The sequence below is a fragment of the Mya arenaria genome, chromosome 13 (assembly GCF_026914265.1).
Source record: "Mya arenaria isolate MELC-2E11 chromosome 13, ASM2691426v1".
Lineage (NCBI taxonomy): Eukaryota > Metazoa > Mollusca > Bivalvia > Myida > Myidae > Mya > Mya arenaria.
In genome coordinates, this window is record NC_069134.1 from 47,174,105 (window position 1) to 47,191,643 (window position 17,539).

Consider the following 17,539-nt stretch of genomic DNA (forward strand, 5'->3'; position numbering starts at 1 on the left):
AAGTGTAACGCCGCTGACGACAGTTTGACACTGCGGACGACAGTGTGACACCGCGGACGACAGTTTGACACTGCGGACGACAGTGTGACGCCGCGGACGACAATGTGACGCCGCGGACGACAGTGTGACGCCGCAGACCGCGGACGACAGTGTGGCGCCGCGGACGACAGTGTGACGCCGAACGAAGTAATCCGTGTGTGTCGGACAATCTTCGGCACAGTAACATTTGTTTTACTTTCATGGACAATTATTTGTCTGTTAGGTCATATTCAACTGAGTGGATATAATTTAATGACAGAAGATAGAAAATCAGACACTCGTCAGCTATAAATATACTGTGAAAACTTAGTCCCAGTTTCTTATCACAAACTATGTGAAGTGGACTGAAAGTGCCAGTGTCTTAAAGTCGCGAAGACCTTATGGATGTTATTTAACAAGGTTTTAAACTATGAATTTATATTTTGATTTACTGTCGACGTTGGTTGCACTTGCAGGTAAGACTCGATTTTATATTTCCTTTATTACTGAAACAATGTTCCAACAACTATTAAGCATTTCATTCGTCAAGGCCTCATTGACAGTAATTGTAAAAGTTCGATATATATAGTAACCTTGCATACTAATGGCATCATTTCAGGATCTGAACTAGTGATTCGAATACTGCAAACCCTCATATACACTTGATCACTTCTAGGGGTAAGCACGATATCTTCCTCGAAACCCAGGTTCAACGATGGCCACCTACGGTTCATGGTTTTGGCCGACTGGGGCGGGCTGTCATTCCATCCTTTCACCTCACCCGTGCAGAAGGCCGTCAGGGACCAGATGACGTCATATGCACGTGAAAACAGCCCTGAGTTCCTGCTCGTGTTAGGGGACAACTTTTACCTATATGGCGTTAACAATGTTGATGACCCTAGATTTATGGTAAGGCATTGACATGTAATTTTCGTATTGTGTTCAAGCGTTATCAGTTTAATTGCCATACATTGCCATAGTGTTGAGTGGCTGTGATGACTATACATTTCATAAGTATGTTTACTTTTTCATCTGATAACACTAAAATATTTCTTTTAGAAGATTTCGTTCGAATTGTAGATATTTAATGTTTGGTCCTTTCGGATAATTCAAAATGACCTTGTGATTTAACACATAAAATATCCTTTATGTCTCAGCTAGACAGCGTTTGCAGTGCTTAAGCATGCGCTAGGGAGCGTTGACAATGGTTAAGCCTGCGCTAGGAAGCGTTGACAATGGTTAAGCCTGCGCTAGGAAGCGTTGACAATGGTTAAGCATGCGCTAGGGAGCGTTGACAATGGTTAAGCCTGCGCTAGGAAGCGTTGACAATGGTTAAGCATGCGCTAGGGAGCGTTGACAATGGTTAAGCCTGCGCTAGGAAGCGTTGACAATGGTTAAGCATGCGCTAGGAAGCGTTGACAATGGTTAAGCCTGCGCTAGGAAGCGTTGACAATGGTTAAGCCTGCGCTAGGAAGCGTTGACAATGGTTAAGCATGCGCTAGGGAGCGTTGACAATGGTTAAGCCTGCGCTAGGAAGCGTTGACAATGGTTAAGCCTGCGCTAGGAAGCGTTGACAGTTTAAAAGCCTGCGCTAGGGAGCGTTGACAATGGTTAAGCCTGCGCTAGGAAGCGTTGACAATGGTTAAGCCTGCGCTAGGAAGCGTTGACAATGGTTAAGCATGCGCTAGGGAGCGTTGACAATGGTTAAGCCTGCGCTAGGAAGCGTTGACAATGGTTAAGCATGCGTTAGGAAGCGTTGACAATGGTTAAGCCTGCGCTAGGAAGCGTTGACAATGGTTAAGCCTGCGCTAGGAAGCGTTGACAATGGTTAAGCATGCGCTAGGGAGCGTTGACAATGGTTAAGCATGCGCTAGGAAGCGTTGACAATGGTTAAGCCTGCGCTAGGGAGCGTTGACAATGGTTAAGCCTGCGCTAGGAAGCGTTGACAATGGTTAAGCCTGCGCTAGGAAGCGTTGACAGTTTAAAAGCCTGCGCTAGGGAGCGTTGACAATGGTTAAGCCTGCGCTAGACAGCGTTAACAATGTTTAAGCCTGCGCTAAAGGCGTTGACAGTTCTTAAGCCTGTGCTAGGGAGCGTTGACAATGGTTAAGCCTGCGCTAGGAAGCGTTGACAATGGTTAAGCCTGCGCTAGGAAGCGTTGACAGTTTAAAAGCCTGCGCTAGGGAGCGTTGACAATGGTTAAGCCTGCGCTAGGAAGCGTTGACAATGGTTAAGCCTGAGCTAGGAAGCGTTGACAATGGTTAAGCCTGCGCTAGGAAGCGTTGACAGTTTAAAAGCCTGCGCTAGGGAGCGTTGACAATGGTTAAGCCTGCGCTAGGAAGCGTTGACAATGGTTAAGCCTGCGCTAGGAAGCGTTGACAGTTTAAAAGCCTGCGCTAGGGAGCGTTGACAATGGTTAAGCCTGCCCTAGACAGCGTTAACAATGTTTAAGCCTGCGCTAAAGGCGTTGACAGTTCTTAAGCCTGTGCTAGGGAGCTTTGACAGTGCTAAAGCCTGCGCTAGGAAGCGTCTACAATGCTTAAGCCTGTGCTAGGGAGCGTTGACAGTTTTTAAGCCTGCGCTAGACAGCGTTAACAATGCTTAAGCCTGCGCTTAAGGCGTTGACAGTTTTTAAGTCTGTGATAGGAAGCGTTGACAGTGCTTAAGCCTGCGCTAGACAGCGTAAACAATGCTTTAGCCTGCGCTAGGGACCAATGACAGTGCTTAAGCCTGCGCTAGACAGCGTTAACAATGCTTAAGCCTGCGCTAGGGAGCGTTGACAGTTTTTAAGCCTGCGCTAGACAGCGTTAACAATGCTTAAGCCTGCGCTAAAGGCGTTGACAGTTTTTAAGCCTGTGACAGGGAGCGTTGACAAGGCTTAAGCCTGCGCTAGACAGCATTGACAGTGCTTAAGCCTGTGATAGGGAGCGTTGACAGTGCTTACGCCTGTGCTAGGGAGCGTTGACAGTGCTTACGCCGGCGCTAAGGAGCGTTGACAGTGCTTAAGCCTGTGATAGGGAGCGTTGACAGTGCTTACGCCGGCGCTAAGGAGCGTTGACAGTGCTTACACCTCTGCTAGGGAGCGTTGACAGTGCTTACACCTGTGCTAGGGAGCGTTGACAGTGCTTACGCCTGTGCTAGGGAGTGTTGACAGTGCTTACGCCTGTGCTAGGGAGCGTTGACAGTGCTTACGCCTGTGTTATGGAGCGTTGACAGTGCTTAAGCCGGCGCTAAGGAGCGTTGACAGTGCTTACGCCGGCGCTAGGGAGCGTTGACAGTGCTTACGCCTGTGCTAGGGAGCGTTGACAGTGCTAACGCCTGTGCTAGGGAGCGTTGACAGTGCTTAAGCCGGCGCTAGGGAGCATTGACAGTTTTTAAGCCGGCGCTAGACAACGTTTTAAAATGCTTAAGCCTGCGGTAAAGGCGTTGACAGTTTTTGAGCCTGAGCTAGGGAGCGCTGACAGTGCTTTAGTCTGTGATAGGGAGCGTTGACAATGCTGAAGCCTGTGCTATGTAGCGTTGTCAGTGCTTAAGCCTGCGCTAGGGTATCGTTGACAGTGATTACGTCTGTGCTTGGGAGCGTTGACGTGCTTTAGCTTGTGCTTTGGAACGTTGACTGCTTAAGCCTGTGCTATGGAGCGTTGTCAGTGCTTAAGCCTGCGCTAGGGAGCGTTGACAGTGCTTAAGACGGCGCTAGGGAACGTTGACAGTTTTTAAGCCTGCGCTAGACAGCGTTAACAATGCTTAAGCCTGCGCTTAAGGCGTTGACAGTTTTTAAGCCTGTGCTAGGGAGCGTTGACAAGGCTTAAGCCTGCGCTAGACAGCATTGACAATGCTTAAATATGTGATAGGGAGCGTTGACATTGCTTACGCCTGTGCTAGGGATCGTTGACAGTGCTTACGCCGGCGCTAAGGAGCGTTGAGAGTGCTTAAGCCTGTGATAGAAAGCGTTGACAGTGCTTACGCCGGCGCTAAGGAGCGTTGACAGTACTAACGCCTGTGCTAGGGAGCGTTGACAGTGCTTACGCCTGTGCTAGGGAGCGTTGACAGTGCTTATGCCTGTGCTAGGGAGCGTTGACGGTGCTTACGCCTGTGCTAGGGAGCGTTGACAGTGCTTACGCCTTTGCTAGGGAGCGTTGACAGTGCTTACGCCTGTGCTAGGGAGCGTTGACAGTGCTTACGCCTGTGCTATGGAGCGATGACAGTGCTTAAGCCGGCGCTAAGGAGCGTTGACAGTGCTTACGCCGGCGCTAGGGAGCGTTGACAGTGCTTACGCCTGTGCTAGGGAGCGTTGACAGTGCTTAAGCCGGCGCTAGGGAGCGTTGACAGTGCTAACGCCTGTGCTAGGGAGCGTTGACAGTGCTTAAGCCGGCGATAGGGAGCGTTGGCAGTTTTTAAGCCTGCTCTAGACAACGTTTTAAAAGGCTTAAGCCTGCGGTAAAGGCGTTGACAGTTTTTGAGCCTGAGCTAGGGAGCGCTGACAGTGCTTTAGTCTGTGATAGGGAGCGTTGACAATGCTGAAGCCTGTGCTATGTAGCGTTGTCAGTGCTTAAGCCTGCGCTAGGGTATCGTTGACAGTGATTACGCCTGTGTTAGGGAGCGTTGACGTGCTTTAGCTTGTGCTAGGGAACGTTGACTGTGCTTAAGCCTGTGCTAGGGAGCGTTGACAGTGCTTAAGCCTGCGTTAGGGAGCGTTGACAGTGCTTAAGCCGGCGCTTGGGAGCGTTGACAGTTTTTAAGCCTGCGCTAGGCAGAGTTAACAATGCTTAAGCCTGCGCTAAAGGCGTTGACAGTTTTTAAGCCTGCGCTAGGGTATCGTTGACAGTGCTTACGCTTGTGCTAGGGAGCGTTGACGTGCTTTGGCTTGTGCTAGGGAACGTTGACAGTGCTTAAGCCTGCGCTAGGGTGCGTTGACAGTGCTTAAGCCTGCGCTAGGGAGCGTTTACAGTGGGTAAGTCTGCTTTTGTCAGCGTTTCCTGTGCTTAAGCCTGCGCTAATCAGCGTTTACAGTGCTTAAGCCTGTGTTAGGGAGCGTTGACAGTGGTTAAGCCTGTACTTGTCAGCGTTTATAGTGCTAAAGCCTGCGCTAGGGAGCGTTGACAGTGGTTAAGACTGCATTGTTGCGTTTTCAGTGTTTAGCCTGTGGTAGGGAGCGCCTACAATGTTTAAGCCGGCACTAGGGAGCTTTGTCAGTGCTTAAGCCTGTGCTAGGGAACATGGACAGTGCTTAAGCCTTGCTAGGGAGCGTTTACAGTGCTTAAGCCTGCGCTACGGAACGTTGACAGTACTTAAGCCTGCGCTAGGGACCAATGACAGTGCTTAAGCCTGTGATAGGGAGCGTTGACAGTGTTTAAGCCTGCGCTAGGGAACGTTAATGTGCTTAAGCCTGTGTTAGGGAACGTTGACAGTGCTTAAGCCTGCGCTAGGGAGTAATGACAGTGCTTAAACCTGCGCTAGGGAGCGTTTACAGTCGGTAAGCCTGCTTTTGTCAGCGTTTCCAGTGCTTAAACCTGCGCCAATCAGCGTTTAAAGTGATTAAGCCTGTGTTAGAGAGCGTTGACTGTGGTTAAGCCTGTACTTGTCAGCGTTTCTAGTGCTAAAGCCTGCGCTAGGGAGCGTTGACAGTGGTTAATACTGCACTGTTGCGTTTTCAGTTCTTTAGCCTGTGGTAGGGAGCTCCTACAATGTTTAAGCCGGCACTAGGAAGCGTTGTCAGTGGTTAAGACTGCACTGTGGCGTTGGCAGTGGTTAAGCCTGCGCTAATTAGCGTTTACAGTGCATAAGACTGTGCTGGGGAGCGTTTACAGTGGGTAAGCTTGCGCTAGTCAGCGTTTCCAGTGCCTAAGCCTGCGCTAGGGAGATTTGACAGTGGTTAATCCTGCGCTAGGGAGCGTTAACAGTGCTTAAGCATGCGCTAGGGAGCGTTGACAGTGGTTCAGACTGAACTGTGGAGTTGACAGTGGTTAAGCCTGCGCTAGGGATCGTTAACAGTGGTTAAACCTGCGCTAGGGAGCGTTGACATTGGCTTAGCCTGAGCTTGGGAGCGTTAAAAGTGGTAAAGCCTGTTCAAGGGAGGCTTGATCGGGGTCAAGCCTGCGCTACGGAACGTTGACAGTGGTCAAGCCTGCGATAGGGAGCGTTGACAGTGGTTTAGACTGCCCTGTGGCGTAAAGAGTGCTTTAGCCTGTGCTAGGGAGCGTTGAAAGTGCTTAAACCTGCGTTAGAGAGCGTTAATAGAGCTAAAGCCTGCGCTAGTCAGCGTTAACAGTGCTTTAACCAACGCTAGATAGCGTTTATAGTGCTCAAGTCTGCACTAGACAGCGTAAACAGTGCGTAAAACATGCGCTAGACAGCGTCTATTGTACTTAAGGCTACTGTTAACGCCACTATACAGCAATGACACCACTGTAAACGCTTTCTATACAGCAATGAAACTACTGTAAACGCTCTCTATACAGCAATGACACCACTGTAAACGCTCTCTATACAGCAATGACATCTATGTTAACGCTCTCTATACAGCAATGACACCACTGTAAACGCTCTCTATACAGCAATGAGACCACTGTAAACGCTCTCTATACAACAATGAGACCACTGTAAACGCTCTCTATACATCAATGACACCACTGTAAACGCCCCTATACAGCAATGACACTACTGTAAACGCTCTATATACAGCAATGACATTACTGTAAACGCCCCTATACAGCAATGACATCACTGTAAACGCCCCTATACAGCAATGACATCACTGTAGACGCCCTTATCCTTATACAGCAATGACATCACTGTAATCGCCCCTATACAACAATGACATCAATGTAAACGCCCCTATACAGCAATGACATCAATGTAAACGCCCTTATACAGCAATGACATCACTGTAAACGCCCCTATACAGCAATGTCATCAATGTAAACGCTCTCTATACAGCAATGACACCACTGTAAACGCTCCCTATACAGCAATGACATCCCTGTAAACGCTCTCTATACAGCAATGGCACCACTGTAAACCCTATCTATACAGCAATGACACTACTGTAAACTCTCTCTATACAGCAATGGCACCACTGTAAGCGCTCTCTATACAGCAATGACATCACTGTAAGGGCTCTGTATACAGCAATGACATCACTGTAAACCCTCTCTTTACAGCAATGACATCACTGTCAACGCTCTCTATACAGCAATGACATCACTGTAAACCCTCTCTTTACAGCAATGACACCACTGTTAGCGCTCTCTATACAGCAATGACATCACTGTTAGCGATCTCTATACAGCAATGACATCACTGTAAACCATCTCTTTACAGCAATAACATCACTGTTAACCCTCTATATACAGCAATGACATCACTATTAACCCTCTCTATACAGCAATGACATCACTGTAAACCCTCTCTATATAGCAATGACATCACTGTAAACCCTCTCTATACAGCATTGACATCACTGTAAACGTTCCCTATACAGCAATGACACCACTGTAAACCCTCTCTTTACAGCAATAACATCACCGTAAACCCTCTCTATACAGCAATGACATCACTGTAAACGCTCTCTATACAGCAATGACATCACTGTAAACCCTCTCTATACAGCAATGACATCACTGTAAACCCTCTCTATACAGCAATGACATCACTGTAAACGCTCGCTATACAGCAATGACACCACTGTAAACGCTCTCTATACATCAATGACACTAATCTTAACGTTCTCTTTACAGCAATGACATTACTTTAAAGGCTTCCTATACAGCAATGACACCACTGTAAAGGACTCTATACAGCAATGACACTACTGTAAACGTTTACTATACAGCAATGACATCACTGTAAACGCCCTATATACAGTAATGACATCACTGTAAACGCCCCTATACAGCAATGACATCACTGTAAACGCCCCTATACAGCAATGAAACCACTGTAAACGCCCCTATACAGTAATGACACCACTGTAAACGCTCCAAATACAGCAATGAAATCACTGTAAACGCCCCTATACAGCAATGACACCACTGTTAACGCCCCTATTCAGCAATGACACCACTGTAAACGCCCTTATGCAGCAATGACACCACTGTTAACGCCCCTATACAGCAATGACACCACTGTAAACGCTCCCTATACAGCAATGACATCCCTGTAAACGCTCTCTATACAGCAATGGCACCACTGTAAACGCCCCTATACAGCAATGACATCCCTGTAAACGCTCTCTATACAGCAATGACACCACTGTAAACGCTTTATAAACAGCAATGACATCACTGTAAACGCCCTTGTGAACGCCCCTATACAGCAATGACATCATGGTAAACGCCCTCTATACAGAAATGACATCACTGTAAACGCTCTCTATACAGCAATGACATCACTGTAAACGCTCTCTATACAGCAATGACATTACTGTAAGCGCTTTCTTTACAGCAATGACATCACTGTAAACGCTCTCTATACAGCAATAACGTCACTGTAAACGCTCTCTATACAGCAATGACATCATTCGTAAGCGCTCTCTATACAGCAATGACATCACTGTAAACGCCCTCTATACAGCAATGACATCACTGTAAACGCCCCTATGCAGCAATGACATCACTGTAAACCCTCCCTATACAGCAATGACATCACTGTAAACGCTCTCTGTACAGCAATGACATCACTGTAAACGCCCCTATGTAGCAATGACATCACTGTAAACCCTATCTATACAGCAATGACACTACTGTAAACTCTCTCTATACAGCAATGACACCACTGTAAGCGCTCTCTATACAGCAATGACATCACTGTAAGGGCTCTGTATACAGCAATGACATCACTGTAAACCCTCTCTTTACAGCAATGACATCACTGTCAACGCTCTCTATACAGCAATTACACCACTGTAAACCCTCTCTATACAGCAATGACATCACTGTAAACCCTCTCTTTACAGCAATGACACCACTGTAAACGCCCCTATACAGCAATGACATCACTGTAAACGTTCCCTATACAGCAATGACATCACTGTAAACCCTCTCTTTACAGCAATAACATCACCGTAAACCCTCCCTATACAGCAATGACATCACTGTAAACCCTCTCTATACAGCAATGACATCACTGTAAACGCTCTCTATACAGCAATGACATCACTGTAAACGCTCTCTATACAGCAATGACATCACTGTAAACCCTCTCTATACAGCAATGACATCACTGTAAACGCCCCTATACAGCATTGACATCACTGTAAACGCCCCTATACAGCAATGACATCACTGTAGACGCCCTTATCCTTATACAGCAATGACATCACTGTAATCGCCCCTATACAACAATGACATCAATGTAAACGCCCCTATACAGCAATGACATCAATGTAAACGCCCTTATACAGCAATGACATCACTTGTAAACGCCCCTATACAGCAATGTCATCAATGTAAACGCTCTCTATACAGCAATGACATCACTGTAAACGCTCCCTATACAGCAATGACATCCCTGTAAACGCTCTCTATACAGCAATGGCACCACTGTAAACGCACCTATACAGCAATGACCTCCCTGTAAACGCTCTCTATACAGCAATGACACCACTGTTAACGTTCTCTAAACAGCAATTACATCACTGTAAACGCCCTTGTGAACGCCCCTATACAGCAATGACATCATGGTAAACGCCCTCTATTCAGAAATGACATCACTGTAAACGCTCTCTATTCAGCAATGACATCACTGTAAACGCTCTCTATACAGCAATGACATTACTGTAAGCGCTTTCTTTACAGCAATGACATCACTGTAAACGCTCTCTATACAGCAATAACATCACTGTAAACGCTCTCTATACAGCAATGACATCACTGTAAGCGCTCACTATACAGCAATGACATCACTTTAAACGCCCTCTATACAGCAATGACATCACTGTAAACACCCCTATGCAGCAATGACATCACTTTAAACCCTCTCTATACAGCAATGACATCATTGTAAACGCTCTCTATACAGCAATGACATCACTGTAAACGCCCCTATGTATCAATGACATCACTATAAACCCTATCTATACAGCAATGACACTACTGTAAACTCTCTCTATACAGCAATGACACCACTGTAAGCGCTCTCTATACAGCAATGACATCACTGTAAGGGCTCTGTATACAGCAATGACATCACTGTAAACGCTCTCTATACAGCAATGACATCACTGTAAACCATCTCTTTACAGCAATGACACCACTGTAAGCGCTCTCTATACAGCAATGACATCACTGTTAGCGCTCTCTATACAGCAATGACATCACTGTAAACCCTCTCTTTACAGCAATAACATCACTGTTAACCCTCTATATACAGCAATGACATCACTATTAACCCTCTCTATACAGCAATGACATCACTGTAAACCCTCTCTATATAGCAATGACATCACTGTAAACCCTCTCTATACAGCATTGACATCACTGTAAACGTTCCCTATACAGCAATGACACCACTGTAAACCCTCTCTTTACAGCAATAACATCACCGTAAACCCTCCCTATACAGCAATGACATCACTGTAAACCCTCTCTATACAGCAATGACATCACTGTAAACGCTCTCTATACAGCAATGACATCACTGTAAACCCTCTCTATACAGCAATGACATCACTGTAAACCCTCTCTATACAGTAATGACATCACTGTAAACGCTCGCTATACAGCAATGACACCACTGTAAACGCTCTCTATACATCAATGACACTAATCTTAACGTTCTCTTTACAGCAATGACATTACTTTAAAGGCTCCCTATACAGCAATGACACCACTGTAAAGGCCCCTATACAGCAATGACACTACTGTAAACGTTTACTATACAGCAATGACATCACTGTAAACGCCCTCTATACAGTAATGACATCACTGTAAACGCCCCTATACAGCAATGACATCACTGTAAACGCCCCTATACAGCAATGAAACCACTGTGAACGCCCCTATACAGTAATGACACCACTGTAAACGCTCCATATACAGCAATGAAATCACTGTAAACGCCCCTATACAGCAATGACACCACTGTTAACGCCCCTATTCAGCAATGACACCACTGTAAACGCCCTTATGCAGCAATGACACCACTGTAAACGCCCCATATACAGCAATGACACCACTGTAAACGCTCCCTATACAGCAATGACATCCCTGTAAACGCTCTCTATACAGCAATGGCACCACTGTAAACGCCCCTATACAGCAATGACATCCCTGTAAACGCTCTCTATACAGCAATGACACCACTGTAAACGCTTTATAAACAGCAATGACATCACTGTAAACGCCCTTGTGAACGCCCCTATACAGCAATGACATCATGGTAAACGCCATCTATACAGAAATGACATCACTGTAAACGCTCTCTATACAGCAATGACATCACTGTAAACCCTCTCTATACAGCAATGACATTACTGTAAGCGCTTTCTTTACAGCAATGACATCACTGTAAACGCTTTCTATACAGCAATAACATCACTGTAAACGCTCTCTATACAGCAATGACATCATTCGTAAGCGCTCTCTATACAGCAATGACATCACTGTAAACGCCCTCTATACAGCAATGACATCACTGTAAACGCCCCTATGCAGCAATGACATCACTGTAAACCCTCCCTATACAGCAATTACATCACTGTAAACGCTCTCTATACAGCAATGACATCACTGTAAACGCCCCTATGTAGCAATGACATCACTGTAAACCCTATCTATACAGCAATGACACTACCGTAAACTCTCTCTATACAGCAATGACACCACTGTAAGCGCTCTCTATACAGCAATGACATCACTGCAAGGGCTCTGTATACAGCAATGACATCACTGTAAACCCTCTCTTTACAGCAATGACATCACTGTCAACGCTCTCTATACAGCAATGACACCACTGTAAACCCTCTCTATACAGCAATGACATCACTGTAAACCCTCTCTTTACAGCAATGACACCACTGTAAGCGCTCTCTATACAGCAATGACATCACTGTTAGCGCTCTCTATACAGCAATGACATCACTGTAAACCCTCTCTTTACAGCAATAACATCACTGTTAACCCTCTATATACAGCAATGACATCACTTTTAACCCTCTCTATACAGCAATGACATCACTGTAAACCCTCTCTATATAGCAATGACATCACTGTAAACCCTCTCTATACAGCATTGACATCACTGTAAACGTTCCCTATACAGCAATGAACCACTGTAAACCCTCTCTTTACAGCAATAACATCACCGTAAACCCTCCCTATACAGCAATGACATCACTGTAAACCCTCTCTATACAGCAATGACATCACTGTAAACGCTCTCTATACAGCAATGACATCACTGTAAACGCTCTCTATACAGCAATGACATCACTGTAAACCCTCTCTATAAAGCAATGACATCACTGTAAACCCTCTCTATACAGCAATGACATCACTGTAAACGCTCGCTATACAGCAATGGCACCACTGTAAACCCTCTCTATACATCAATGACACTAATCTTAACGTTCTCTTTACAGCAATGACATTACTTTAAAGGCTCCCTATACGGCAATGACACCACTGTAAAGGCCCCTATACAGCAATGACACTACTGTAAACGTTTTCTATACAGCAATGACATCACTGAAAACGCCCTCTATACAGTAATGACATCACTGTAAACGCCCCTATACAGCAATGACATCACTGTAAACGCCCCTATACAGCAATGACACCACTGTAAACGCCCCTATACAGTAATGACACCACTGTTAACGCCCCTATTCAGCAATGACACCACTGTAAACGCCCTTATGCAGCAATGACACCACTGTTAACGCCCCTATACAGCAATGACACCACTGTTAACGCCCCTATACAGCAATGACACCACTGTTAACGCCCCTATTTAGCAATGACACCACTGTTAACGCCCCTATAGAGCAATGACACCACTGTTAACGCCCCTATTTAGCAATGACATCACTTTAAACGCTCTTTATACTGCAATGACATCACTGTAAACGCTTTCTATACAGCAATGACATCACTGTTAACGCTCTCTATACAGCAATGACACTACTGTAAACGCTCTCTATACAGCAATGAGACTACTGTAAACGCTGTCTTTACAGCAATGACACCACTGTAAACCCTTTTTATACAGCAATGACACCACTGTAAACGCTCTCTATACAGCAATGACACCACTGTAAACGCTTTCTATACAGCAATGACATCACTGTAAACGCTCTCTATACAGCAATGACACCACTGTAAACGCTCTCTATACAGCAATGACACCACTGTAAACGCTCTCTATACAGCAATGACATCACTGTAAACGCCCCTATACAGCAATGGCATCACTGTAAACGCCCTATACAGCAATGACACCACTGTAAACGCTCTCTATACAGCAATTACATCACTGTAAACGCCCCTATACAGCAATGACATCACTGTAAACGCCCCTATACAGCAATGACATCACTGTAAACGCTCTCTATACAGCAATGACATCACTGAAAACGCTCTCTATACAAACATGACATCACTGTAAGCGCTCTCTATACAGCAATAACATCACTGTAAACCCTCTTTATACAGCAATGACAATACTGTAAACGCTCTCTATACTACAATGACATCACTGTAAACGCTCTCTATACAGCAATGACATCACTGAAAACGCTCTCTATACAGCAATGACACTACTGTAAACGCCCCTATACAGCAATGACATCACTTTAAACCCTCTATATACAGCAATGACATCGCTGTAAACGCCCCTACACAGCAATGACATCACTGTAAACGCCCTCTATACAGCTATGGCATCCCTGTAAACGCTCCCTATACAGCAGTGACACTCCTGTAAACCACAGGGGCAGGTTGCGTTGTTTTGACACACCACGCCCCCGTCCGTTTTTTTTTTGTTTTTTTTGTCTTTTTATCAATTTTTTTTATCAAATTTGAGTTAGAATATGATGTGGTAACTGTAACTTGTGAAAATTGGCAAAAAAAATATCTTTTTAATTTTTTTATTTTATTATCTTTATTATTACAAAGATAATAAAATAAAAAATTTAAATTGGTTTTTTTTTGCCAATTTTCACAAGTTACAGTTACCACATCATATTCTTACTCAAATTTGATAAAAAAAAACTGATAAAAAAACGGACGGGGGCGTGGTGTGTCAAATCAACGCAACCTGCCCCTGTGCTGTAAACGCCCCTATGCAGCAATTACATCACTGTAAACGCTCTCTATACAGCAATGACATCACTGTAAACGCTCTTTATACAGCAATGACATCACTGTAAACGCTCTCTATACAGCAATGACATCACTGTAAATGCTCTCTATACAGCAATGACATCACTGTAAACGCTCTCTGTACAGCAATAACATCACTGTAAACGCTCTTTATACAGCAATGACATCACTGTAAACGCTCTCTATACAGTAATGACATCCCTGTAAACGCTCTCTATACAGTAATGACATCCCTGTAAACGCTCTCTGTACAGCAATAACATCACTGTAAACGCTCTTTATACAGCAATGACATCACTGTAAACGCTCTCTATACAGCAATGACACCACTGTAAACGCCCCTATACAGCAATGATATCACTGTAAACGCTCTCTGTACAGCAATAACATCACTGTAAACGCTCTCTATACAGCAATGACACCACTGTAAACGCCCCTATACAGCAATGACATCACTGTTAACGCTTTCTTTACAGCAATGACATCACTGTTAACGCTCTCTATACAGCAATGACATCACTGTTAACGCTCTTTGTACAGCAATGACATCACTGTTAACGCTCTCTTTACAGCAATGACATCACTGTTAACGCTCTCTATACAGCAATGACATCACTGTAAACGCTCTCTATACAGCAATGACATCACTGTAAACGCTCTCTGTACAGCAATGACATCACTGTTAACGCTCTCTTTACAGCAATGACATCACTGTTAACGCTCTCTATACAGCAATGACATCACTGTAAATGCTCTCTGTACAGCAATGACATCACTGTTAACGCTCTCTTTACAGCAATGACATCACTGTTAACGCTTTCTATACAGCAATGACATCACTGTAAACGCTCTCTGTACAGCAATGACATCACTGTTAACGCTCTCTGTACAGCAATGACATCACTGTAAACGCTCTCTATACAGCAATGACATCACTGTAAACGCTCTCTGTACAGCAATGACATCACTGTTAACGCTCTCTTTACAGCAATGACATCACTGTAAACGCTCTCTATACAGCAATGACACCACTGTAAACCCTCTCTATACAGCAATGACATCACTGTAAACGCTCTCTATACATCAATGACACTACTGTAAACGCTCTCTATACAGCAATGACACCACTGTAAACGCTATCTATACAGCAATGACACTACTGTAAACGCTCCCTATACAGCAATGACACTACTGTAAACGCTCTCTATACAGCAATGACACCACTGTAAACGCTCTCTATACAGCAATGACACTACTGTAAACGCTCCCTATACAGCAGTGACACTGCTATTGATGTACGTGAAGGAAGCTGTGAATGGACGAAGACTGCTATTTGAATTTTTACATTTTGTTATGTTTTCTGAGGATCTGATCCAGTAATGTTTGATCTTTTCGAAAATGAATATACATTTGTAGTTTTTAATTGTTAAATATCCTTTGCCTTTAATTTAACAAATATAGATGCTTTATTGAATGTTGTACTATCTTATAAAGCCATTTAAGCATTTAACGTTTTTATACCAATTGATTTCATTATTCTTGAGAATTCCCCGTATCGCTGCAGACGACATTTGAGAACGTGTACACGCACCCTTCGCTTCACGTGCCGTGGCATATTGTAGCCGGAAACCATGACTACTTTGGAAACGTCTCCGCTCAGATTGCTTACTCCAAGGTTTCAGATAGATGGTAACACGAAATGCATTGTTCTGCTCCTGTGATGTTATAATCAATTTTGATAAATTGAAAAATGATTGCGTAATTTATGATGAGCTCTTGAAATGTCTGTTCATTGGCTATACAACTTTACATGACGAAATATTAAATTATTAACCCTATTTTTTAGCTTTTCTTATTTGGCAATGTTCACATTTAACGCTAATAAATCCAGGTATAAAACCATTATTATTGTAAAGTGTAAAAGCCAAACCATGAATACAACACCACGTGTTATCACTTACGATCATCATACAGGAAGTTCCCGGACTACTATCACAAGTTCACAGCCCCGATAGCGGGTGGGCGGACGGTGGAAGTGGTGATGATCGACACGATACTTCTTTGCGGGAACGTGTACACCCTCCGTGGTCAGCCCGTGGGTCCGGATGACAAAGCCGCTGCGGAGGCTCATTTTCGCTGGATTGAGGAGGCGCTCAGCCAGTCAAGGTATAAACTTGCTTATTGTTTCATTACTGTTATTCAGACTAAGTTTCGGCGAAATTACGCATAGCCATCACAGCTCATTAAGACTGAATTCATTGGTTGCAGTTAGTCAAAAGACTCAATATTCTTGCGTCATATTCATAAAATGGACTCAAATTTCAAATAATTCTTATGGCCCAAAATACTCTCAAATATACGTATCATTAGTATGATACTAGTATTATATATATATTATGCTGTTTGCAGGGCGAACTATTTGCTGGTGGGTGGACACTACCCCGTCTATTCAGTGGGAATGCACGGACCCACCGACTGTCTAAGAGACCGACTAGAGCCAATGTTGATTTCAAACAATGTCACTGCATACCTTGCTGGTCACGACCACAACTTGCAGGTGACATTCGCATACGACTATATATAATTATGATACATGTGAAGTGCTTAATAATTCGTTTAGTTAATATTGTCAAAAAGTGAAAAGTAATGATTCATTTTACGTAACAATGATGAACATACGCTATGAAAAACTATGTTACGTGCATGCTATTAAGAACCATCTACCATTTCTGATGATAACTAATACTAATAATCGTGTGTGCCGACACACTAACCGCTCGGCAATCACCACCAATTAAAGAAATCATTGACGGAATATATTTCTGTTGTTTTCAGCACATAAAGAGAACCACAAACGGAACAACCCTAGACTATTTCATCGTCGGATCTGGAAACTTTGTCGATCAGAACCGCTTTCCGTATACAGACATCCCCGACGATATGGTCAAATTCTTTTTCGCTGATCTTATACAACTAGGAGGGTTTGCTCATTTCGAAGTGACCACTGACACAATGACCATACATTTCCTGGACGGAGCTGGTGTTGACATATATCAATATACGTTATATCCAAGAATTTGAACGTATTGCATGGTTTCATACATGTTCCAGTTTCTTGTTTTGAAATACAACTCTTTTCTACAGCATAATTATGTTAGAGCTCCGTCTATGCTCCCACTGAAGAAGGTTGGTCTGATATAATG

At 44.2% G+C, this 17,539-nt stretch overlaps 1 protein-coding gene across 1 annotated transcript; it reads left to right on the plus strand.

Annotated features, from left to right (window-relative positions):
* Positions 1-435: 435 nt before the first annotated feature.
* Positions 436-17,485, plus strand: LOC128213099 (tartrate-resistant acid phosphatase type 5-like). Its single transcript, XM_052918626.1, has 6 exons — positions 436-494; positions 695-927; positions 15,901-16,025; positions 16,311-16,502; positions 16,746-16,893; positions 17,172-17,485. Exons 1-6 carry the CDS (start codon positions 449-451, stop codon positions 17,415-17,417), a joined length of 990 nt encoding a protein of 329 aa, XP_052774586.1. The 5' UTR covers positions 436-448; the 3' UTR covers positions 17,418-17,485.
* The last annotated feature ends 54 nt before the right edge of the window (positions 17,486-17,539 follow it).